This window comes from Cyanistes caeruleus, chromosome 3, assembly GCF_971803275.1.
Source record: "Cyanistes caeruleus chromosome 3, bCyaCae1.hap1.1, whole genome shotgun sequence".
Taxonomy (NCBI): domain Eukaryota; kingdom Metazoa; phylum Chordata; class Aves; order Passeriformes; family Paridae; genus Cyanistes; species Cyanistes caeruleus.
In genome coordinates, this window is record NC_141703.1 from 29,640,170 (window position 1) to 29,665,505 (window position 25,336).

The 25,336-nt window shown below is 39.8% G+C and overlaps 1 protein-coding gene across 5 annotated transcripts; it reads right to left on the reverse strand.

Moving 5' to 3' along the window:
- Positions 1-3,684: 3,684 nt before the first annotated feature.
- On the reverse strand, positions 3,685-17,318 carry LOC111922347 (interleukin-1 receptor type 1-like). Of its 5 annotated transcripts, none has more exons than XM_086880391.1 (13): positions 17,214-17,318; positions 16,609-16,718; positions 15,951-16,085; positions 13,736-13,805; positions 11,074-11,317; positions 10,581-10,767; positions 9,667-9,829; positions 9,286-9,351; positions 8,615-8,735; positions 6,927-7,075; positions 6,483-6,626; positions 4,925-5,086; positions 3,685-4,433 (listed from the first exon to the last, which is right to left on the reverse strand). In XM_086880391.1, the coding sequence occupies exons 3-13, from the start codon at positions 15,996-15,998 to the stop codon at positions 4,042-4,044; spliced, it is 1,746 nt and encodes a 581-aa protein (XP_086736517.1). In that variant the 5' UTR covers positions 15,999-16,085; positions 16,609-16,718; positions 17,214-17,318; the 3' UTR covers positions 3,685-4,041. The 5 variants fall into 5 exon arrangements, with proteins under 5 accessions (XP_086736517.1, XP_086736521.1, XP_086736519.1 ...); XM_086880395.1 differs by having other exon boundaries at positions 11,200-11,317; positions 17,214-17,302; XM_086880393.1 differs by having other exon boundaries at positions 17,194-17,217.
- Positions 17,319-25,336: the final 8,018 nt, after the last annotated feature.

The window sequence follows — 25,336 nt, forward strand, 5'->3', positions numbered from 1 at the left end:
CCCAGGTGCCCTGTCAAAGGAGTCACACAAGCTGTACATTTTAACTGATTCCCAGCAGACATCAGACTCCTTTTTTTCAATCAATTTTAACATGGGAAGCAATCTTAGAGTGGGCTGAGGAAGCAAATGTTTCTACTACAGATATTTTCTAACTTCCTTTTAGTGACTAATCTTCAGTTTGTCTCAACAAACACATCAAGTACTGGTAAATATTACCCTGAATTAAAAGAATAAACATGCACATCAAGTGGTGTGCTTTGCCTTTACTCTTGAGAGTAATGATTGTAAAGATGAGAGGAGGAAATGTTATTGCTCCTATGTTCACGAGTTGTAACATCTCTGACTAAACCTGAGACCTGGAAATACCCTGAATGAAAGCTGCTAGCCACTGATTTTACTGACATGTATTCCAAAGCTCTGCAACATAATACTTCTTTGGTACTTCTAGAAAAAAGGTCTCTCCTTAGCACAGATGTCATAAATATTAACTGTATCCTGCCTGATTCATCTTCAAGCTAACTGCAGCTATGAAAGGAGGTGGAGTCACTGAGCTACCATGGTGTCTCAACAAAAGGCAGGATGGGCTTACCTCTCAAGCAGAAGCTCAAGGCACCAAGATAAAGGGAAAATGTAAAATCGCTCTTGCACTCTTCTACCTTCTAGGATGCAATGCAGAGGTAAATTTAATGGAAAAAAAAAAAAACCAAACCAAACAAACACCCCAAATCAGTCAGGGCTGTCCTGACTGGGGCTACTGCATTAACTTTACCAGGTCTAACAACTCATTCTGAGCTCAGTGCACATTCCTCCCAATCACATAAACCTCTATCCATGAATTAATACAGTCATAGATGCTGTGCTGATTTTGCATGGGAGGTTGGGAGGAGACATGTCAGGAGTCAGAGGCACAGGAAATATTCCTTTGTCTGTGCTGACAGGCTCTGACACCCAAGAGAACACTGAGTTTAGCCTGAAACCATGGTGACAGTTTCTAAAGTTGAGCAAAGAAACTAATAATGTGAGTGTGTAAGTTAGATAGAATTATCTTAAGTCACTGGGTGAAAAAGTTAGATTTTGGAGTTTTACTTATATTAATAAGGGAATCCAAGATGGAGACTTTGGGGCATTGTCTCTTTCTTCTTGTTCTTCTTCCTTCTTCTTCTAAGGGTTTTTATTAGGGTTTTTAGGGTAATATTAGGGGACTGGATAAAAAAGTCCACATTGCAGCACGCAGGTGTCGGGTGAATGGGTCACTAAAAAAATAAGTTACTTGGAATTTTATTATTGGGTAAATAGACACATAAAAGGCCTTGGAGAGATTCTTCATTAGCCATCTTGCACCTTTCTATCTTAGTGTATGTAGCTCCTTGTACTCTGTGTATATGTAATATAAATAAGGAAAGAATAAACAACTGAGCCCAAACACAAGAAAACAGTCTCTCTCTCTCTTGTCAATCCCCAGTCCTGGGGAAAAGAACCCAACCACCAGTGTCACTGCAACAGAGACACAGCTGGGACAGGTGACCTAAACCAAGTTAGAAAAGCTAAAAATGGTTCAGAGCATGCTTTCAATGTATCTTACACCACATACTATTTAGAATTTGCTCTCTGTCAACATAAACAATAAACTGGAATATATCTACTACAAAGTGGTGAACAAATATTCTTCCATTGATTACAATGTTTGCCTTTTCCTTCTGAATCTGCCAAGTTTTCAGGGGCAAACCTCTTGCCAGCTAATCATTTCTGGAGTTGAAAAATATTGTGGTTTCCTATGTGACTTGCAAAATAAAGTTTCCAAGAAGAGAAAACAAAGACAAAATTCATCTTCAAAATTAATCCCCCTGATAAAAGGATATGCCATCTAGTCTTGTGCTACATTGAAGTAGCCAGCTAACCATCAACCATGATAACCAAAACCTATCCCCCACACTCACTTTTACACAAGGACACAAAATAATCATACTAAATGTGGTTGTTAGAAAGAAAGTATCAGGTAAATCAATGGTGACTTACAGTCATCTGTCTACACTTAAGAGTTATTAGGAGTCTCATTTAGGGGAGAAATAGGAAAACCCTTATCTTGAATACTGTGGCAATCCTCCAAAAAGAACTATGAAAAAAAGGAGCCAGAAATCATAACTGCACATTCACAGAAGAAAAAAAAAAAACAACCACCAGCACAAATTGCAAATCGGTTTACTTTTAAGTAGTACTGCAAGTCCAAGTCATTGGTTTGTTTTTTTTATTTCAAAGCATATGAAATAAGGAAGCTGAAAAAATCTGCCTCCGTTTCAGCATCTTTTCCTCATATTTTTCCTCTTCTACATGGAAAATAAGAAGGTTCTGTTTTAAAACACAAATTTTAAAAAGGAAGGAAGGAAATTAATTTTAAATACTTTTTTGAGAAAAGTAAGTCTAAACACAATGTAAAAATTTGACAGTTATGATTATCTGAATTCTCTAAGTCCCTAAATTTATTTTTTAAAGGTTCCAGCCTAAATATTATTAATTTCTGAAAAACATGAATTCAACATCTACTAGGACAATAGTACCTCATCTGATGGATCTATTCTGCTCCCAGTTTTCCTGGTGACACCTCAAATTAACTTTAGTCAACAAAGGCTGTGGAAAATTACACGACTGTGAACCCCACAGCCAGGAGAAAGAGACACTGTTCCTAAGGAGTATTTACTACACCTTTACATAGAAAAATGTACCATGAAATGTTATTGGAAATCTTTCCCTTTGATTACATGTTTTCACTCCTATATTTTGCTTTCTCTCCCATCAATACAGCCCAATGAAGAATATATTCTAGATACATATACCTCTGAGAACCAGCTGAAAGGAATTCCATGACAGATGCTATCCTGGCAATAAATACAATGTTAGAAACTACATAACTTCAGAAAATAATTTTTAAAAAGCAAGCAAAATTCTTATTTGCATTCAGATGATGTTCTTCAAGGCTGGAGCATAAAAACTCCTGCTGCTTCAGACCACCTTGAAAAGGAAGCAGCATGTCATTTTCTCACAGTGATGCACAAAAGTGGATTGGGGTCCAGAAATACCAAGCTACTCTCAAGCAGTTTGATACAGCCATATGTCTCTTACTTTTTCTCTCACAAGTAGATGAGATACTGTTTCTTGCCATTAGAATTTGGTCATGTTTCAGTCATGAACTGGCCACTTTCCACTCTCCAGGATACCCACCCCAAGCACAGTTCTTTGATAGATTCTCAGTGAATTTCTGGGCATGCAGTTAGCAGAGCTGAGACACAGCATGAGAACATCTGGTTTCCAGAGTAGCAGCACAGTCTAGAAAGCTTCCCATTCTCAAGAAATACAAACTATTTTCAGTTTCTTAAGTATTACATCGCTTAAAAAGAAAACATATACCAGATACCACAGAATTGCTCAACAGTCTAAAAATCCACAGATTTCATTCCTTTCCATTTGCTGAACACATTTGGCACCAACTGTTCAGCAGAAACACATTTAGTGTTGTGATGAGTTTTAAATTATACTGCTATGTCATGGATTTCCCCAACCCTTTTAAGAAGCAAGGGTAAGATCTGTTGCTCAGGAGACAAAGCTTGCACAGAGCAGATTCTTGCAGCAATAAGCAAATCAGACAATCATGAAGGGGCAATAAGAATTGGAACAGAATGACAAGGAAAATGCTGATGATAGAAATAGACTTTTAATTTTTCAACTGCAGTTTTGATTTTTTAAGAATGGACTTCACAGCTATTTCTTCATACAATATTTATGTAGACCACAGCTACTTAATAGCCTATCACCATCACCATGTTTATTTTTAATATTTGGTGGAGACTAACACAACAAATTGTGTCACTATCCAAAACTTGTAACAGAAATAAAACTGCACAGAGTTGGTTTTGTGTTTTTAGGGTGTAATTTATGGAAGGGATAAGCAGTTTCCTCAAAGAAAACATCTACTTTGTAGTATAAAGACTATGCAAAAAACATTCCAACTCAGAATTACCCTCTTAGTATTATTTAAATAAGTGCTTCTTAACTTCCCTTTGCTGCAGAACTGTTCCAAGTTAGGGGCAACAGATGCACTTGAGAATAAGATACCTTTTTCCTGGATGGCATTTGATAGCGCACATTTTTCCAGAACCTTGTATTTGCTGAACAAGATTTCTCTGAGAAGTCCCCTTTCCATGGAATGGCTCCATGTTTTTGCTTAATGTATCTGATTGATTCTGGCATGCTTGAGTAATCCTGTATCTCACCCATTTCTATAAGAATCACTTGAATCCCATCACGGATGAGAGCATTATACATAGCTAGTTGTTGCTCAGAGGAGTCTTCTAACAGGCAGCACCTAGATGTTTCTGATCCCAAAATAATCATCAGTCTTCTGCTTTGCTTAAGGGTTTCATCAGCAACACTGACCACAGCTGTAAGTGATGAAGGAACAGTCAAAGTCTGCATGGAAACTACAACTGGTGTAAAATAGTTCTCTTTTTCAAAATTGCAAACATGTGAAGCTGTGGCTAGCTGAGAGCAGTGGTTGCTTTAAGATCTTCACACTGACAGTCATGATTCATGATCCATTGCATGACATAACTTATAAAAAAACTGTTTTCTTCAGCCCTCTGGAGAAGATACCATTAAAAAAAACCTCAACAGCTATTATTATTTGTTATTAATGCTATTAAGTCCTCATTTGTTCATCACTAAGAAAGTGCAGACCCTCATAACATTAGAATAGAATTTTCAGTAAGGAAAAATAAAAGAAAAAAAAAATTGCATTGGGTAACTTATCCATTAAAACTAAATGAATACAGCTTTCTTTTCCAAAAGTGTGGGCTTTAATTTATAGATAAACTTAAAACCTGAGAACAATGTGTCAAAAGGCAACCTGCTACCTCTGCTAATAAAGGCATACCTTCTCCTGGTAAATCATCCCTTCCTAATATGAAAAGGTTATATCCACATTGTTTTTCTAAAACATCTGGGAGTATCCTACGAACAAAGGTTTCCAGACAACAGATACTTCTGCTTTCACTGCCTTTTGTGTACAGGACATATGCATCATAGATTTTCCCATCTGAAACAAACACAAACATTTTCATTAAAAAACTGAAACTTAGAAAAATGCCTTTATTGCAAAGTTTCATTTTTGGATTGTTTAGAAATAGTAATGTGGGGCTGATTTTACCCATCTGACAGAACCACCTCATGGAAGTAAAATGCTCTATGAATCAAAATAAAGATGATCAGCCACAGAATCTGACTTCCTTTTCCATCCTGGGGATGGAGGAGTCACCAAATGAGCTGGGTGCAGGACCTGGGACCTGCAGGAAGGAGCTCCCAGCCCCAGAGGCGCCAGGACATTGAGGAATTACTCTCTCACAGGACTTTCTTCACCACCTCTCCTGAAAGAAACTCAACAGCAGTTATCTCCACTTCTGACTAACCACAAGAGAAGGTGGAAAAATGGCAATTCTTTCTTGTAATAATCCTGGGAGGGCTTTTCACAGGTAGCAGAAAAGGCCAGAAGGCTTCTGAGGTTTTGAGAGTTAAGGCTCCATTGCAAGCAGGACTGAAAGAACCAAGCCAAAATCAGATCTAGTTCAACAACTTAAAAACTTTGACTTTTTTTCTTTTTTTCCCTTTTAATTGGAACTCTATTACAGTAATATAGTAAAACTGAACTTTTGACCAGGAGTTGAAATTACTTTTCCATTAAAACATTTAGGACAGCCATGAGTAAACATTAACTATCTTAATGTATGTAATCCATTCACTTGCAAGGCATGGGGAACTTCAGACAGCCTGAGAACTGACATGAAATACATCTATGATGTTGTGATTATTTCAAACTTTTCACAGCTATCCAATATATTTGCCTACAGTGCATTAAACTATAACACATTAGAAGAATCCCAGAACACAGAACTCACAGCAAATTTTCTCTTTGATATGTCAACATCATAACTGACAGGATTGAGAAGGAAAGTGAGGGTAATGGAGAGAAATTGCAAAATGGAAAAAAAAGAAACCAAGTAAAATAAATCTCTGACAAATGAGTCTGATTTTCAAAATAAATATGTAACACATGTCTTTAAACATCCAGTTTACAGGATGTAGCTCTGCTGACACCTATTGTTCATCATCAGAGTGACCACAAATCTACAAGTAAAAAACCTACAGAAAAGCAAAAACAAAACATGCTCATTTTGGAATAACCTATAGTTCCTTTGGCCTATCTCACTATGATTGCCTTCAGTATTACACAGTTTTTATTACTTCAAGCATAATTATATATTTTACCCGTATGACTGAAGAAATCCTCCACAAAATGTCTTGGTGCACATCTGAAAATTCCTTATGGAAGTTCTATGCACATTGTACTAAATAATCCAAATATTTCTCAGAAGTAATGGCAAGTGGAAAAAGTCAATAGGCTAATTACACTCACATACCTGGTCACACTCACATACCTTCCTTACTTGTAAGGGCACAGACAGAATTACGGTACCAAAGCACCAAGTCAATCTTGAAAATCTTGTAGATTATTAAAGCAATAAATGTCAAAATTAACAAAGAGATGAGCCCTCCAGTCAACCATCTTCGTATGTCAGGAACTGCACAAAATTATAAGAAATTTTTTTAAACATTGAATTTGTCTAAATCTGATCTCTCACATTAATTCAATTCAAATTTGAATATTCCATTTTTCATTCTTATTTACCTTGTTTTTTAAATAATGATAAATACAATGCTATAGTGATTTCTTCCCTATGCCCAGGCACATGCATACTGCAGGCTGTAATACATCTGTTTTCTTTCAACACGATACACGAGAATTTGGTATCAAAACACCTTCTGGGGGCATATAGATAATCACCTCAAAATTAGGCCTCAAAAATAATAGTACTTCTTACCTCTGTGTTTTAATATAATATAGGATGCAACTTGCCCAAAGGCATTTGAAGCTTGACAGACAAAAGGCTGTTCATAATCTTCACTGCTCACTTCTGAAATTATCAGCTTCACAGAATGTATAGGGCGCCCATCGTAAGAAGTTTCTTCCCTGTCCAAAAGGTGAAAAATAGAACCATAAAACCATAGGCCTTTCAGGAATGGCTTCATCTCTAACATCTGCAGCACAACAGTGGTTATTTCCTTCTGCAAATGTCAACCACACTTCACAACAGATGAACAATTACATAATACAGAAGAAAGCCAGTCAGACCTCTCCCAGTACTGACATTTAGCGTATGCGTTGGAGAAGATCGAGACATCAAGAGGTTATCTTATCTGCAGCTGTGTTTCCCCAAAGAAATGGAAGGTTTCTACAGCTGGAAGTTAAAAAATACGCCTTATGAACCCAAGTGACCTCTTGTTGGGCTTCCCAATGCCTTTGAGAGGATTTGAACATAGATATTTCACAATAGGAGATAACATGCAGGGAATGAATGAACCAACATCACTAATGCCAGTGACCAAAGATGACCATGTAAGCACTAGGTAGCACAAAAAATAACACTGCCTTTGCAATATCAATTCAGTGACTGTGTGCCTCTGCATTCTGGCCAAATTGTTTATGGCACTACAGTTCTATATAAAAGTACAATATATTACTTTTGCATAGTGTTTTCCCTTGGTGAGCACCCAAATAAGCCAGCATTTTATTTCTCCCTTTGTTTTATGATGAAAACTTATTTCTTGCAACTATATTCTTACTTTGATGCTTACTTACATCATTCTCTTTTCTTCACTGGTGTTTTGGTCCTAGATAGTGCTCCAGAATTTACAAAAATTATCACATTTGTTTATTCACAGCGCCACCATAAGGGCTGACAAAAAAACCTGAAATTTTTAGTTCAAAACCTGTAATGTCTAAGAAAATGTCAGAGTGCCTCTTGCTCCAATTTGAGATGGTTTTTCCAGTCAGGTATAATTTCTTTTCTTCTAATTCCATTTAACCTGCTTTTCACCATCACCTTATCTCCCACTTGCTCTTCACATGCTTTACTCAGTCCAAGTCCTCCCAAAACCCACCTCATCACTGGAAATCAAGTTTTCCTGTTCTAACTCCTAAGCTTCAGCACAAATGCCCTCAATAAAGTCTTCCATTAGCTCTTCAAATTTCTCTAATGTAATGCTCTTAAACCTAGAAATCTCATTTTTTCCTGCATAGCACAGATTTGCCCTCGTGCCACCTTTCAGAGATGCAGATGTGGAACATACAATAAAGAGACTGAAGATCATGCACCTGAACATGCCTGATCTGACCAAAAGAGGTCTCTGCCAGGCCAGGGCTTGCTCAAAAGCAACTGTATTACAATTATGGGCCTGCAACAAAACAGCTTTTCCCAACACTGGAAATTCAGATTCATTTTTTACAATGAGCAAGAAATGCACAATCACACGTGAAGCCCATGTGCCTACTATGTTTAAAATTTGTATTTCAAAGCATGAAGCCAGTTGGACAAGGCCAGCATTAGAGTTTTTAAGAAGAATGCTATTTAAAGCAAGGGAAAAATGTTGCTAAATATTTTAATGTCGAAGGGAGAAAGTTCCACTTTGGTTGTCAACACAGTATTTTCTAATCTGGAAATATACTTACTCATAGGGACTTGCAAAAATTCTGCTCATATAAAATACATCAATATACACACCGTTGCCTGTCCAGAACACCTCATACCCATCAGCACCTGTTGTATTGCAATCCACAGTAACCTGTGAGCCTATAAAATTGTGTTACAAAGTAAAAAGTTAATTTCCACAACCTGATTAAAGTCAATACAATCCTGTTCACAGTTTCACAGACGCACTTCAGCTAAGGATGATAGCAAACCCTTTCAGAAAAGTTACTCTAACAGAGGGTCTATACTTTCAGCGATCTGCAGGTCCAGAAAGAGAATGGTAGGATGGAAGAAGCTGAATCCAGAAAAAAGATGCTCCCCTTGGGGCATCACTCTGCCTGCAGATTCGAGATAGACCTGTTCTTAGAATCACTTCCAGAGTGATGGAAAGCAACAGATGTGATAAAGAATCACTTGAGTTCCTACAATTTTCCTTGCATCTGAGAAATCTGTAGGACTTTGTAAGAAACATGCCTCTTTTCCTTCCCCCTCACCCCTCATTCCCCCTTCAGGAGATCAACGGAAACTGATCTGGTCACTGAAGTAGTTTTTTTTAAAAAATGAAACCAAGAAAGCACAGAATAGGACACTACTTAAGAATACATCTTGACTAGCATACACATTCTTATTTTTTCTAGAGAAAACTACTTACCAAGTTCCACTTCAATGGAGTTGTTTCTTGGGTAAGTTATTTCTGGAGGCTTTTTTGGTGCGGTCACTAAGCAAAAGAAAGAAAGAAAGAAAGTGATTTTCAGAAAACCAGGGGCAGTTGTTGTCTGTTTCATGCTCTATAATTCAAGTTCAACCTAAAAACACCCCTCATACTAAAGAAAAGGTTGTCAGCCATTTTATAACAAAATATCACTCAGTACTGAAAGTACCATATCTCGGGTAGTCATTACTGCACATTTAGGTGGAAAACAGTAGTCCTAAGCATGTCTATCCATTAGGTCTTTTCACTTCAGTCTTTACAAAGTTGAAACAAAAATTTGGAGTTGTTATGACCACAAACACAATGAAATTATTTACTTACCTTCTACAACCAGACTGATATCTCGTGAAATGTTATATTGTTTCCCATTGTAGGTATATGTTGTTTCACACGTATAGTTTCCTCGATCATGTACAGTCACATTGAAAATTATAAGGTCACTGTTTGAAAGGGCAAACCTTTTTCCCTCCAGCAGCTTGCAGTCCTAAAAGTGTGCAGAGAACTCTGTTATTTCATATCTCTGTATATTTCCATGGTTTGTCTCTCTTTGATACAATCTGAAGTTTCAATGGACCACAGCACAAGGATGGGCACCCTGCAGATGCTGAGGAAGAGTGAGGACAGTGGAATATGAGGAAATACACACTTCACTTCAGTTGAGATTTTAATTTAAAGATACCCCAGTTCATTCCCTTTGGAAAACAACTTTGGCTATTAGAGAAGTAAGAAAGTAAAATGTGAGCTGTCGAAGTATTCATCAATGAAGCATCACACAATAATTAGACTTTATTTGTAAGGAGCCTCAATACTAGTGGTAGCACACAGACTGCACGAGCCTGAGGCAGGAATCTGGCAGAAGGCACTACATTGTTGTAGCAGAAAGAGCCTTTAAGAGAGTGTGAACAACATGAAATAGAATAATGGAGTAGAACAGTACTGATCACCAAATGGATGTGCCACTGTAAATCTGTTCCCACACAAGGCTGTCTTTCCCTGGCAAGTGAACAGATGCCGTGGGTCAGAGTCACTCCTACATCTCAGCTGAAATTCTGCCCTGATAATCAAGAGCACCTTTAAAAGACTGAAAGTCTTGATCCTCTTCCAATTTGTTTTAAAAGCATTCTTCTCCAATTTACAGTAAATCTTTAGTTCTTCTGCTCCAATTCTCAGAGACCACTGATTCTTATTATAAATAATGGACAACTGTAAGACAGAACAAAAAACTATGTTCTCACCTTATACCAACGAACAGGCTGAATATTCTTCTCATTCCTGAAATAATCCAAGTGGGGACACACGACCTTTGCAGAATATGATGTGAATATCACCTCCTCTACAGCAAATTTTTCATTTAAGCATAAACCATCAATCCTTTCAAAAACTGTTACTTTTGTGCACATTTTCTTGCAGCTTGTCAAATTCCTGCAATTAACAGAACACAAATAAATTACTTTGCAGGTCAAAAATGTATGGCATTATCTTCGGAGAAGAAAGAGAAGAAAAAATGTTTACAGTTTCTTTAATAGATTTACTTTTGCCTACAAGAAAAAAAAAAAAAAACAAAATAGACTTAATTTCCCCAAACTAAAGTTAGCTTTTGTAGAGGCATTTCCTCTTCTTCCTTAGCATTTCCCTTACCCTCAAAATTTGACTTGCTTTCTAAAAGTTACTCTCTTTGCAACTCATTTATGTAAAAATATAGGTTTGGGGTTTTTTTTTAACTTTCACCTTATGACACATTCATAATCTCCAGAATCTTCTAACATTGCAGGAAGAAACCAAATTAAATTTTTCTGCTGATGAACTCTAGACAGTTTGTCTCTAGGCACAGGTGTCTGGTTTCCAACTTTGTACCATGTTAAGTTGTAGTCTCCACTTTTCAAGCTCTTTTCCAGTGAACATTTAATAGCAAGAGGCTGCCCATCAGGCACAAGGCTTTGCCTCAACATCACATCATAGGCTTCACATTTCTCTAAAGGAAAGAGATAAACATTAAAGAAAAACTCAAACACTATTCAAGAATATACTGAACTCATTTTATGATTATATTTACAAAGTTGATTGGAGTTTTCACCTCTGTTCTCAAGTCAACTACTAAAAATACCATTTTAATCCCTTATCTTTACAGCTGAGAGTACTACTCAGTAAATTACAGATACAGTTATGCCACTAAAACGAAATGCTGTTTTTTGAATGCAATCTTTATGCTCAGTAGAATGTCTTTGTTTGCAACGACTTGTCATTTGCATGTTTTATTTCAGATGTAAATTACCAAAGTACTCGTGTTTCTCCAGTCTGTTTCATGGGCATGCACAAAAACACACACATGCCCACAAACTTCACATTTATTGTCTTTATTTTTTAGCTTCTCTTAACTGTAGTCAAAGTAATCCTTCAGGACAGACTATGCTGTTGATACCTAAATGTCCTGAAGTGGAAGATTGTACAAATACTAAGTTTGCTACGGGAATTTCAATTGACCTTCATTTTATGAACATTTAGAGAGGAATCATGGCAATCAACAATGAGATCATTTTCTTTACTTCTGACACAAATGTTTGGTTTGGGCTTTTTTTTCTTTTCTAATATGACAAAAAAAGGCACCATCTTTGGATACCATGGTCACATTCCCAAGTCAGTAGTATATTTATCAAAACTTCTTTGTATTGTTATTATGTAAGAATTCCCACAGAAAGTCATGCAAGTGTCTGTTTAGCCCAAAATCCTGTCTCTGATAGCTATCTGTGCGAAATGTGCAGAAGAGAGGAGGACACAACAAACACAGTACAGACTGATATTTCAGTCCCTTTCTTTCCTCTTATATTCTGCATGAAAAAAAACATTCATTGGCTTTTATAAATTCTCTGAGTATCACAGATTTCTTGTTACAAGAAATGGTAAACTTCCTCTCATCTGCCTGCTCTATGGTATTTACATTTTTATGGACCTTTATCCCATCTTGATTCTGTCTCTTTACATCAGAGTCCTCTTTCATTTAGAGACTTCTCATACAGAAGCCATCCCATATCAGACAACACTGTCACTCATCTCTCCGCTTCTTCTGATATCACCTTTCTGAGATGGAATGACCAGAACTGCACAGTTCCACTGGCACACATTCACTGTGGGCTTGAAGAGTACCATAATGAGGCTTTCTCGTTTCTGCTTTCCAACAATTCTAGTTTTCTGCCCACCGCTGATAACAGAGTTAATGACTCCAGAGATCATCCAGAGATATCAAAACAGCATTTAACCAAGCATTTAACCAAGTACTTAATGCTCACATCACAGTCATATAGCACACTTGCTTCTGCTATACCTCATACCCCTTCACATCCACTTGATTTTACTGACATTCTATCACTAAACTATTTGACATCCCGACACCCTCTGATGAGCAAGCATCAGTTTTAACCACAGAAGAATAATTTTGTGTCATCCGCAGTTCCCATCATCTCACCACAGATCTTTTCCAAATTACTTATCCAAACATTGAATTACTCAGGTATCTATCTGTGTTGACTGCCCCATAATGACTGTGATGATTATGAAATGCTGTGGCCACAGGAACCAATAACCTTTTTCTACCAGTTAATGCTAATACTCTGAGACAGTGTAAGAGACACCAGTACATGCAAAAGACCACTCAGCTGGAAAGCAGAGCTGCAGGGAACATTGGGGTCCTGGTAGGCCACAGACTGATCATGAGCCACCAATGCTCCCTCTTGGCAGAAGGAGGTTAGCAGTGTCCTGGAATGCATCAGGTCATGCCAGATTTGAATTTACTGGAGAGAGCCCAGCAAATAGCCACAAACATGATTCAGGGAGCAGAGCACCTCTCACATGAGTAGAGAATGAAAGAGCAGGAACTGCTCAGCTTAGAGAAGAAAAGGTCTGAGGAGTGTGTGGGTGGATCTTATTAATGTGTGTAAATATCTGATGGGTGGGAATGAAGAACAAAGAGACAGACTTCTGCCAGCATTATGCACTGATAGGACAAGAGGCAATGAGCACAAACTGAAACATAAGACATTCTATCTGAACACAAAAGAATACTTTTTTTATTGTAAGGGAGATCAAACAGTGGAAAAAGATGCCCAAAGAAGTTGAAGAATTTCCATTTGCAGAGATTTTAAAAAACTTGACCCTGTAAGGTTAGATGTCAAGCGCTCCTATTCAACCTAAATGATTCTGTTATAAGTTGAAAGATAAAATACCACATATTACGTTTTATAGGTTCCTGCTCTTGGCACTACTTAAAGGAACTCATTGGCATGCATCTAAATTTTACTATTACAGCCATTTTCACAGAAAGTCAGTATTACTTGTGTGAAAAAAAGTTCCATAACAAGTTCAGAACAAAATTTTCCATAGCCACTGATAGACTTACTTGCAATAATTAAAGACAGAAATGCTGTTGCAATGTTATATGAAAACAGTGCTTTTGCTGTCACATTTCCCTGCCAAAATGGAAAGAAAACTTTCAATTAGTGGCTTCCAATATGAACTTCCATAATGTAAACATTTGCATTACACAATTAATGCATTATACAATTAATACAGTAATTACACAATTTAAAGAGGACAAGTGAAATACAGGAATTGTCTTTGACTTTTTTCGAGCCTGTTACCTGCCTGTTTTACCTGACAGCTCCTAATTATTACACCAGAAGAAAAAAAAAAATTAAAAAATGAGTGAACATCTCCTATTTCAGCTTGTCAAGCACTTGGTTTTCTTACATCTCTAGCACAGACCTTCCCACTTCTTGCTTTCCTAAGCTACAATCCTAGATTCTCTAACTCTCCCTTAGATGGAATCTGATTTCATAATTCTGACTTTTTTTTTGCCACCCACTTTGCACTGCATCCAGTTATGCTACAAATTGTCTGAGATGGGGAGGACAGGACAGAACTTGCATACAGTCTTCAAAATATAAGTGTACTATGGATTTATAAACAAAGACAATTATTTGGTTTTTTTCTGGAATTTTTTCCTAATGATTTTTAGCCATATGTTTGTTGAGTATCACTGAGTATTGATCTGATATTTCCATGGGCTTATGTAGTAAAATTTCAAGATCTCATCACTGGGTGCTAAGAATCAGGCAAACTCAGTCAGATGCTGAGCACATGATGTTAGGATTTTGGCCATATGTTTACCTTTTAAGTTTTCTTTATATTTCTCTATAACAATTTTATTCTGCTGTTATTACCCAGTCATTTACTATTGAGACATCTTTGTGCCACTCTTTGCAACTTACACCTCCATGTTCTAGCCTGAATAGCTTTGTATTGCTGGCAAATTCTGCCACTGAAACAGATTCCCTCTGATCATCAAAACACATGCTGAGGAGAAAAGTTGTTCAGGACTCTAGTAGTGGTATTTCTTCACCTAAAATCTAGACATTTATCTTTTACATGTTTATTTATATATTTGAGAATGACTGTCAGGACTCTTCAGTAGTCCCCTGACCCCTAACATGCTTGGAGAAGGATCTCAGTTGCATGCCTCTTGCAAGCTGCTCCTTAGCTTGACCTGTTTTACTGGCTTTTTTACTGTTCAGCCTACCAGAGTGTTTCACAGCTCAGTGAGAGGACAAATGCAACCATTCCAGCTGAAGTATGAGCAGGAGAAGCCCATCCTGATCATTGGTGTTCACTGAGCTGATCACCATTTACTCCAAGAGTCCAAGATGACAATTCTGGCTGCTGTGCCTTTCTTCACCAGACTGACTCAGAAGCGTGCCATGTATTGAGTCATCCACAATGCTTCTTGCAGTGCCTGCTTCTCTTCTTCCTTTCTCTTTCCTCCTCCCTCCTTACGAATTTCCACTCAAATTACCAGGCAGGTCTTTTCTTGTCTAGCTCTAAGATGGGATGAGTCCCTGAAAGAACCCTGGCTCTAGAAATACATAAAACATTAAAATCTCGGGAGGTAAGTTATATGTGTTTGTACAAAAGCTACAAATTTTTTTTTCCATTATTTGTGATGTGCAGTAACTCTTAAAAATCTATAATTTTTTTATTTTAAAACAAAGAGGAAAATATTGTAACAGATACAATTTAAAGATAAAACAGGATTGAATAGACTCCACTTATGAGAAAGTATTTTCTTTATGACTTCTTTGCATCACTGGTTTTTCACAAACCATTCTCTTACAACGTTACCTTGCTCCAGTGTTCTGTCTCACAAGCTCTCTCAGGAAGTTTTTTGCCCCACCAGTATATTCACCCAATGCAGAAGTAGTATTTTACTACATCCTGAAAGAAAGTCTTCCTAGTCTTCCAGGATCCTTTTCTATAATTTCTATGCTTTTCTATAATTTCAATGATCTTTCTATCTGTTTAAATTTATTATTTTCCCTTCTGTCAAAATAGAAGACTTACAAACATATATACATATATATATAGCCTTGTGTAAAACCATATGCACTACTTTGAGGAGACTCCCTTGTGTCTCACTTTCTGTGATGAAAAATTTCAGTTTCTATGGAAGGTAGATATAATAGCAAAATTAGGCTCTTTTTCTGTGCATGCATTCACATAAATAAGGATGAAAATAACACACATATAACTGCAGAACTAATTGCAAATGTTTTTCCTACCACATTCTGCCATGACAAACAGCTAAATGTCTCCCTTTTCCCAGCCATTCTGTCCACATCTTGAACACTCAATCGACCTGTGGAGCTTTATCATTCACAACAGACTTCAGCTCTAGTTATCTTTGCCCATATTTTCTAAAGGGGAAAAAAAAAAAAAAATCAGGTATGTGCAGCCATGTCCATAGTTTCACCCTGAAAGGAAATATTTTTATCAGCTACAGTTTAAAAAAAAAATTACAGCCAACCCCCCCCCCAAAAAACCCCATCAACTGTCTGAAATAGGTCTTCAATTATACACGTCTGAATTACAATTACAGTATTGATGATAGCATGTAGGCATAATTTTCATGAAAATTTCTCATTAATTTCTTTTAATATTCTTAATATCTGCTTTTTAGTCCTTTCAAAGTTTATCTACTCAACAAAAGAAGTCTCCTCAAAACTTCAAAGGATCACAGGTTCCACTGACTTTGGCAAGCTAGTGGCAGGCTTATTTGCATCTCTTATTCAAAAGCCCAAACTGATCCAAACATGCAACAGTCCTCAGAGCTGAGAGAACCAACAGAAAGTCCAAGTATCACGCTATTTCTGGTATATAAGCCTAGGAACATTTTAAATCATAAAAAAATGCATATATAGATATATATTTTCATATTACCTTAAATGCTCCTATTAACTGCAAGGTACACCACGCCTCTCCTATCAAGTGTGTTACTTTCGATCACGAAAGAAACGATGACAGCACATACATTCCTTCACTGGACATAGCTAGTCAGAGTGGGAGAGCTGAGTTAGCCGCGCCAGGATGTGCTGACAGCACTGCGATTATCCCGACAGCCGTGTTTCTGCGACAGGCTGGCATCCCTCCGCGGGTACGGCAGGAAATGCTTCTCCAAACTCTTCATTTAAATTGCCACGTGTTCCCGGCAGCATTCCCTGGGAAGGGGCTGCGGCTGCCGGGGGCTGCGGGGCGCCGCGCCAGGCTCGGCGACCTCGGTCGGAGTCACCTCCCAGCCCCAAAAGCGAGGCGTCGGAGCAAAGCGCGACCATCGGCGCAGCAGCTCCAGGGATCTCCTGCTCGGCTTATCCCGGGCTGGCTGAGGCCGCCCGCCCTGCTCCAGGAGCCAGGAGAGCGGCGCTGCCCGCACCTGCCCGGCCCCCGCCGCCCGAACACCCCCGGCTCTCGGGGGCCGGGCAGGACCCTGGCCCCGTCACACCGAGGGCTCGCTGGGGCGATCCCTACCTCGCTCGGGGAGTCCCTACCTGCTCCTCGGGGGCGGAGGAGCCCCGCTGCCGCCTCCCGGACAGCCCCGGCAGCCGAGGGAGCGCAGCGCCGCTGGCCCGGCACGGGCGGCTCCTCCCAGCGACGCCTTCCCCGCCTGCCGAGCCAGCCCTGCCCGGGGCAGCGGGGTGTCCGGGACAGTGGGGTGTCCCTGGGGCAGTGGGGTGTCCCGGGACAGTGGGGTGTCCCTGGGTGGGCAGTGGGGTGTCCCTGGGCAGTGGGGTGTCCCGGGACAGCGGGGTGTCCCTGGGGGCAGCGGGGTGTCCCTGGGCAGTGGGGTGTCCCTGGGGCAGTGGGGTGTCCCGGGAGCAGTGGGGTGTCCCTGGGGGCAGTGGGGTGTCCCTGGGGGCAGTGGGGTGTCCCGGGAGCAGTGGGGTGTCCCTGGGTGGGCAGTGGGGTGTCCCGGGGCAGTGGGGTGTCCCTGGGCAGTGGGGTGTCCCTGGGTGGGCAGTGGGGTGTCCCTGGGACAGTGGGGTGTCCCTGGGCAGTGGGGTGTCCCTGGGCAGTGGGGTGTCCCTGGGGGCAGTGGGGTGTCCCGGGAGCAGTGGGGTGTCCCTGGGTGGGCAGTGGGGTGTCCCGGGAGCAGTGGGGTGTCCCTGGGTGGGCAGTGGGGTGTCCCGGGAGCAGTGGGGTGTCCCTGGGTGGGCAGTGGGGTGTCCCGGAGCAGTGGGGTGTTCCGGGAGCAGTGGGGTGTCCCTGGGGGCAGTGAGGTGTCCAGGGAGCAGTGGGGTGTCCCGGGGCAGTGGGGTGTCCCGGGGGCAGTGGGGTGTCCCGGGGGCAGTGGGGTGTCCCGGGAGCAGTGGGGTGTCCCTGGGGCAGTGGGGTGTCCCGGGGCAGTGAGGTGCCCCGTCCCCGCCCGGAGCAGGTGAGAGGGGCTGGTTAAAAGCAAGCTCCGAAACCCAAAGCGTCTGAGCAGCCGCCCCAGCCCCTCGCTGCTGCTGGGCTCAGCCTCCGCCCCAGGAAATCTTCCCAGTAAAGATTGCGAGATTTGAGGTGACTGATGTTTGTTTGTTCGTTTTCAAAGTACGAACAGCTGCAAACCTACCTAGTTGAAGAGACCGTGTCACTGGAAGAGAAAGAGCCCTTCAGGACACTGGGGAGGCTGTTGCCAGGAGCATCTCAGGGGCACCAACTGATTTATTTTCTTATTGAATAGGCTGTTTTGGCTGCTTGGTCTGACTTTCCCAGACTGTCACTGAGATATTTAGAATCCCTGAACATACAAGTTAGTCTTATTTAGTCCCCGAGGTTTTACCTACAAACTTAAAAACTACTAAGTCGTCCTGGTATTTTACAGAGTTTACTTAACTTGTGGCTGTTCTGAGAACAGTATGTTCTCTAGGTTCTGGTGATTCTTACTTCTCCGTTTCACTCTCATGCTACAGCTAGAGCCAGAGTTTTTCAAAGCAGAAGTTCCTCAAACGATTTTGTTAGACATGGCATCAAATGCAGGCAATTTTAACGCTGTACTGCCACTTACTTGTTGACTAACTACTAAACTAGATATTGAGGTAGAGGAAAGCTCTTTCTTATGTTCCTCACAAAGCAGACAGCAAACATGGACTACCAAGAACTAACAAGGCAGATATTCTTATTATTGTTAAAAATACATATTCCATCCTTCCATCCTGTCCCTTCCATCCCTTTTCATACTGCTTCTAGTACTTCTTTCATTGTATGTTCTGGTACTATTATATTTACCAACTTGAAGTATGTTCAAACATCCTGTCCTTAGCTGCAGATAAGATGAAAGATTATTCCCTGCTGTGCCTGCATAAAGAGTGTTCCATCAATACAAGGTATTCAGTGCTAGCTGGAGGCACATTGCAACACTTCCAGGCCCAAAGCTTTTGGGAGGTACACAGAAAATTAATTCATTCCTGACCTAGCAAACACAGCAGGATTTATGCAGTCAGCTTGCCTCTCTTTGGTCACACTTCTATCCATATTTAATTTTGGAAATGTTTCTCATTAACTCCTTGTACTAGGTCAAACAATGCAAGACTATGCAAGATTCTTAGTTTCTGTATTATTTTGCACCACCAAAAAACATCTGTGACTGGAATCTGATTGAGTTCTCCACTATAATGCTCTAGGAGCACTGATTTTAAAAAATAACAACTTCATAAGAATTCTTCTTGAGGTATACATACTAGAGGTTCTGCTGTATGCAGCTGTGATGGGGCTTTTTCTCCTATATTCATTATAATACTATTAATAGTGAAAAAATGTTTCTGGGGAAAAGGTTTCTGGTGTAAAACACTTTGTTAAAATGATACCAAAATGAACAGGTAGAATCAGAACTTTTCCATCATTTAACTGTGAACCCAAATTCAGAAAAAAAAGAAAAAATAAAGTGTAGTGAAGCTGAAAAGGCTGGATTTCATGAAATAGCAAAAATATTCAGACCAGCAGAGGAGTGGTTTGTCTGAGGAAGGTGGACATTGACATTAGCTTGCATGAACATTTAGGACGGTCATCAGGGACACTTCAAAGCAGACCAAGAATCAGTAGATCCACCAATGAAGGTGATGCTAAGGAAAATGTTACCCAAACATCCTCCAGATCAGACCTATGCAGGGGAATTTACTTTTTTTTTTTTTTTAAATCTATTCAAAGATTCAGATGTATTTTGCCTCATAAAGCTCTAAGATAGAATAAGCAGTCATAATTAGCAGAAGGAGGGGTCTATCACTAGTGCCATCTTTGAAAATGGATTGCAGTGGAGTGATGATCATGGTACACTTTTCTGCAGCTGAGGAGAAGTTCAGATAAGACTACTTCTTTGCAAATTAAGGGAATGGACTTGAGGACAGCATTTGGTGTATAGCATTTCTCCAAAGTGAAAATGCTAAATAAGGTATCACTGAGAAGTCCTTTTTCCATCAAGTGGTGGCATCTGCTTGCTTTATTTGATAAACATTATATAGCCAAGGAAGGGAGTGCAGTGCCTATGCTAAATAATTCAATCCTTTTGAGTTACACTTAGAAGAAAATCAGAGTGAGAGCATTCTTTTAGGGAGGGATGGGATGGAAGTTGCCTGAGATGCTGTCCAGTGGTTTTGTTCCAGCTTTCAAGATCACTTGTCTTTCTCAGTTTATTGAAAGTATTGAAAACTTTCCCTTTTCACATATATCATCTCCTTGGGGCATGAGGCCTTAGCTTTTTTATTTGGATCAAGAGACAAGCCTGGAACCCATCAAACAGATTCCTTTCAGATGAGGCAAAACTTCAACTAGCTGGGTACAGTGCCTGACAGCAGTTAGTTTGAAATTGTCTTTTCAAACATTGCCTTGTGTGGTCACCAGGTCCTCCACAACAACTGACTTGAACTGCAAAAATCAGGGCAATACTTGCCCTGATTATTTTAGGGAAAGTGCCAATGACAAGCAAATGTAGTTGTTAGGTTTTTTTAAGGCAATTATAGAATCCAGTAATCTCATATTTTACCTGTGCCTGGTAAGAGAAGAGACTATAGTCATACTGCGTCTCTAAGACAACCACAAGCATATTTAGGGCAAAACTGTCGTTTATAGCAGCCATCATGTTTTTTGGGTTTGGCTACCATATGTATTCATCATGTATCTTTCTCCTCTGAAACTAAGCAGGGCAAATCAAAACAGAGTTTCAAAGCACTTTTTGTAATTTTTTCATACCATTTCTACTCTAGGCCTTGTTGCACAAGGTAACTTTGATGAAGACATTAAGATTATGATTGCATGTACAAATCTTTTAAAGATATAAGAATAAAAAATATCAAGAAATGTAATTGCAGGTAATTATTTAGATACAGTTAAAGCTGCATAAAACATGTATGCAAGACATTATTTGAGAACAAAAAAAGCTTCTGTTGAGGAAGAAATATTCAAGAACACTATCATCTTCAGGGTAATTGATTATAAAAATATTGATTTAGAGAGGCTAAGCTAGGGCAGGAAAATTGGAAATTTAAAATATGAAAGTACTGTTGCAGTGTTTGGTTGCATCACATTAGTCTGTTGATTTGTTTTGATATCCTTACTGCCTTCATTGTGATAACCAATTGTCATGGAGAGCAGAGAAAGCTGAGCTCCATTGCAAAGCCAGAGTTGCAGGGCTGACTGGGAAGCCAGCTAGCAAAAGATGGCAGCAGATACTTGAAAAGGGAGAAGCCAAGGTGTGGCAGTAGTTACTGCCATGGAGGGAACTTGCTGGGGTATCAGCTGTGGCTATCATATCAATGTTTTTGTTAGTCTTAGCAGTACAAAAAAAATTGAAGTTTTCCTTTTTAATTTACTAATGGCACAATAGTTAGAAAATAAGTATGTGACCCTGAAGCTTGGCTCATGCTGATTTTTACCCATTTACTCCTCCTGCACTCAGAAATTACACCACTATTTTATTTTCTTTAACTTTAAACACAAAAATAACCATTTTCCATTCAGAATCAAAGGCTAAGGAAAATTGTGGTCAAGATTCCTATGATTCACCAGTACATCTTTTAAATAAAAAAAAAAAAAACAGAAAATGCTGCCTTAAATCAGGTGAACTATAGAGTTAGAGAAGTACCAGAGGCAGCTGCAATGTACTGATGTAAGTCTTCATTATAGAGTCCAGTGAGAAAGGTGCTCAGAATCCATGGGATATTGATTAAAATTTGGGTTGTTGGAGATAATCTGAGACAGTAAAAGGAAATAGCACAGATAATCTTATGTCTCTTTCAATGCTGGGAAAGCAGAGCTGTGCAGCCTCAGCCAGATCTCTCATCAGCACTTGCCACATTGCGCAAACCCCATCTGTGGGGACATTTGCCAGCACTGAAGGCTTTAGGGTGTTCTCAGAAGTAGAAAACTCTCTTCATCATCTTTACTGTCATGAAAAATGATGGTATATGAAAACATTTGAAGTTAAGCTGGGAGGTAGGGTGGAACTGTTGCCAGGTGCCAAGCGTGAGCGGCCTGAAGCTCCCTCACACAAGTGAGCTGGCTCCACTTGTACCAGCAGCACGGGTACATCCAGCCTCAGGCCTGTGCCCACTCACATCTCATATGGATCAGTAAATTCTGCATGCCCACACATCCCTGACAACACTCTTTGGGGTACTGGCCCACCTTCAGGTGAATGTTGTGCTCTGTCCTGTTAGTATGTTCACAGATTCCAAGAGACCGCTTCGTTAGGAGCATGGAAACTCACAGAGAGAACAACATAACTGGATACCTGAGTTAGGAATGAGCTAGCCAAAGGGCAGAGGCAGCCCTTCCTATCCTGTGTTTCCCAAGCTCAGGCCCTCTAGTTACTATAGATACACACTGCACAGGTATCTACAGCCAATTTTTTGGTCACAGACAAGGAAAAAAATGAATTTATAATCAAATACGTGTGACACTCATTGTCATAAAATTGTACCTAGGAGGTTGGAGATGAAGTCCTCTAAAAACTCGAAGGCAGGATTTAGGCTTATAGTGTAGATGGTAAAAAGATTACATGAAAATTACCACACAAAATTCTCCATGAGGTTGTCTCCTGCAAGTCTTCACAATTACTTTGTTAAAATGTTCTTAGCAGCCCTAGGATTGCATACTGCACTTTATCTGTGCAATTACACAAGCCCCTTTCTGCAGGCAGAGGACAGGCTTCAATGCCATCTTGTAACACTTAAAAATGCTGGTGCAAGGAGTCCCACAACCAGCTAACTGCAAGAAGTTTGAGCTAAATAAGAAACAGGAAAGAAAAACATAATGAAAGTATTGCATCAATCATCGTGACTTTCAAAAAAATGCAAAACAGAGAAAGCAGACTAGGTGGCCCAGGACTGCCCTCTAGGGACCCACAATTAGTCAGAACAAGATCCCCTCTCAATCTAAGAAACCCTTTGTCTCTAGGCAGATTAAATTTCTAAATGCAATAAAAATTAATTATTAAAACACACACAATACAAATAACTAAATTCAACTAAATTCTATAAAACTCCTTCAGGAATGCAGAAAGCAATTTTGCTAGTAAAAACAGCAATCCTTTTACATTAAAACATCACTGAAAAATCTTTTTTTTCCCCCACTTTGCATATCATAGCTAACTGCTGGTTTTGCCCATGATGTGCTGAGAAACCTGCTACAAGCCCTGCAGAGCTGGAGCAGTCCATCAACATCAACAAGGTGTGTGGGAAAGTTACTGGGGCTCAGTGATGCTCTTCAGATGCACTGAGCCACCTTCATTTCTAGAGCCATTCTAGCCAAGAGATCTATCACTTTTACACACTTCTACATTTGTGTGTTTACATGGACAAAGATTAAGGTGTCTTTTTTAAATGCAATTTATAAAGTGAATAAGGGCAGAGAAAATAACCTAGCATATTCAAACAACCAAAAAATACAAAAGCTTGATATAAAAAGTCACTCTTACTTAAACAACACTTTTGCTTTTTTACAGTAGGATGCATCTACTATTTAAGTAGAAGCTGAAAAGCAAATGGATATAGTTTCAATTTAATCAAGCATCTAGATGATTAAAAATACTTTAGTTACAGTTTATAAAAAAGATCATATGACTATTCATTTCCCCTTTTGTCTAAACATAATAAAATAAATCCCATAATTAAAAAGTAGGTAGAGTCAGTCAGATTAATGTCTTACACCCTGTATCAGTGAATGGGCAATGCAGTCTTTCTCATCCCTGAAACACTACTGATAAGGACACACAATATTCAGGCTTGTCAGTCATAATAAAAATATTATGATAGTAAAAGCCGGCAGTATTTCTAAGTGCTAAGACAGTTAAATGTATTTTGTTACAGCTTGTCACGTAATGAAGACAAAATCATTAAGCATTTTGGTGTGTCACATTTATATGATTTCATCCTTATTTCTTGAATACTATTTCATCATTAACTTCTAGTGAAATCAGTGCACAAGGTTAGGGAAGAGCATTGCATTTAAAATCAAATTCCCTGCTGTCTGATGTACTAACAGAAAATCACTAACAGAAGCAATCTTCTAAAAAGGAATAATCACCATTGCCTCCATCCTCCCCACCCTCTCACATCTTCATTTTTCTGGTTTCACTACACTTTTCTATCATGTAAGATATTTCAAACAAAAGGGGAAAAAAAAAAGATGAGGTATAACTTTGGACAAACCACTCATACCTGCTAAAATGCTGAATCCTGCAGTGAAACCATTCTGCAGAAGAGGCAGGGGAAGGAAGAGCACAGCACTTCCCTCTTCACTGCCCCATATCTGTGCACTGGGGCCACTGTGCAATCAGCATGAGCCTGTGTGAGACTCAAGTTGGTGGGAGGCAAGGACAAGGCAACCACTGTATGATTGAGACTCACAGAATCATAGAGTTGGTTTGGGTTGCAAGGGGATCTTGAAGATCATCTCGTCCCAAACCCCCTGCCACAGGTAAGGATACCTTCAACTACACTGGGTGTCTCAAAGCTCCATCTAACCTAGCCTTGAACACCTCCAGGGATGGAGCACTCACAGCTTCCCAAGGAAATACATTCCAGTGCCTCACCACCCTCAAAGCAAAGAATTTTTTCCTGATATCTGATCTAAACCTACACTCTTTCACTTTTAAGCCATTCCCCCTTGTCTTGTCTCTACATGTTCTTGTAAAGTTTTGCCCAATCTTTTGTGTAAGTTCCTTTCAGGCCCTGGAAGGCCACAATTTGGTCACCCCAAAGCTTTCTCTTTTCCAGGCTAAACAATCCCAACTCTCTATTGGAGACCCTAGTGCTGGATTCAGCACTCCAGGTCAGGCCTCACCAGAGTAGAGTGGCAGAATTACCTCCCTCACCCTTCTGGCCATGCTGCTTTTGATGCAGCCCAGGATACAATTGGTTTCTGGGCTACACCAACCCCTACAGCACAAGGCTCTGGCTTTCCTTGAGCAGATGAGAAAGTAAGCACTTTCCCCAGGGGCTGAGCAGAGAAGGCTGCCTCTCCACTGAGAAGGAATTGACATTTCCCCCATTTGAGGTCTCCTGCATTTCCCCAGCTCCTGAGAAGCTACAGCAGAAGGCTGCTCAGTATGGCACTGACCATGCTGGTCCCAGAGAGCAATGCAGCAGCCTTGGACTGCTCTAGCTTCATCTTGCTACAAGGAGAGTACCAGAGAAAG

Bases quoted from the DNA above. Each gene is read 5' to 3' on its own strand.
- LOC111922347 (XM_086880394.1), bottom strand. From the start codon at position 15,998: ATGGCTGGGAAAAGGGAGACATTTAGCTGTTTGTCATGGCAGAATGTG. The intron at 11,318-13,735 runs GTAAGTCTATCA...TCTTTCCTTTAG, and splicing joins TCTGTCTTTAATTATTGCAA to AGAAATGTGAAGCCTATGAT. The intron at 8,736-9,285 runs GTAAGTAGTTTT...ACAATTTTATAG, and splicing joins CTCCATTGAAGTGGAACTTG to GCTCACAGGTTACTGTGGAT.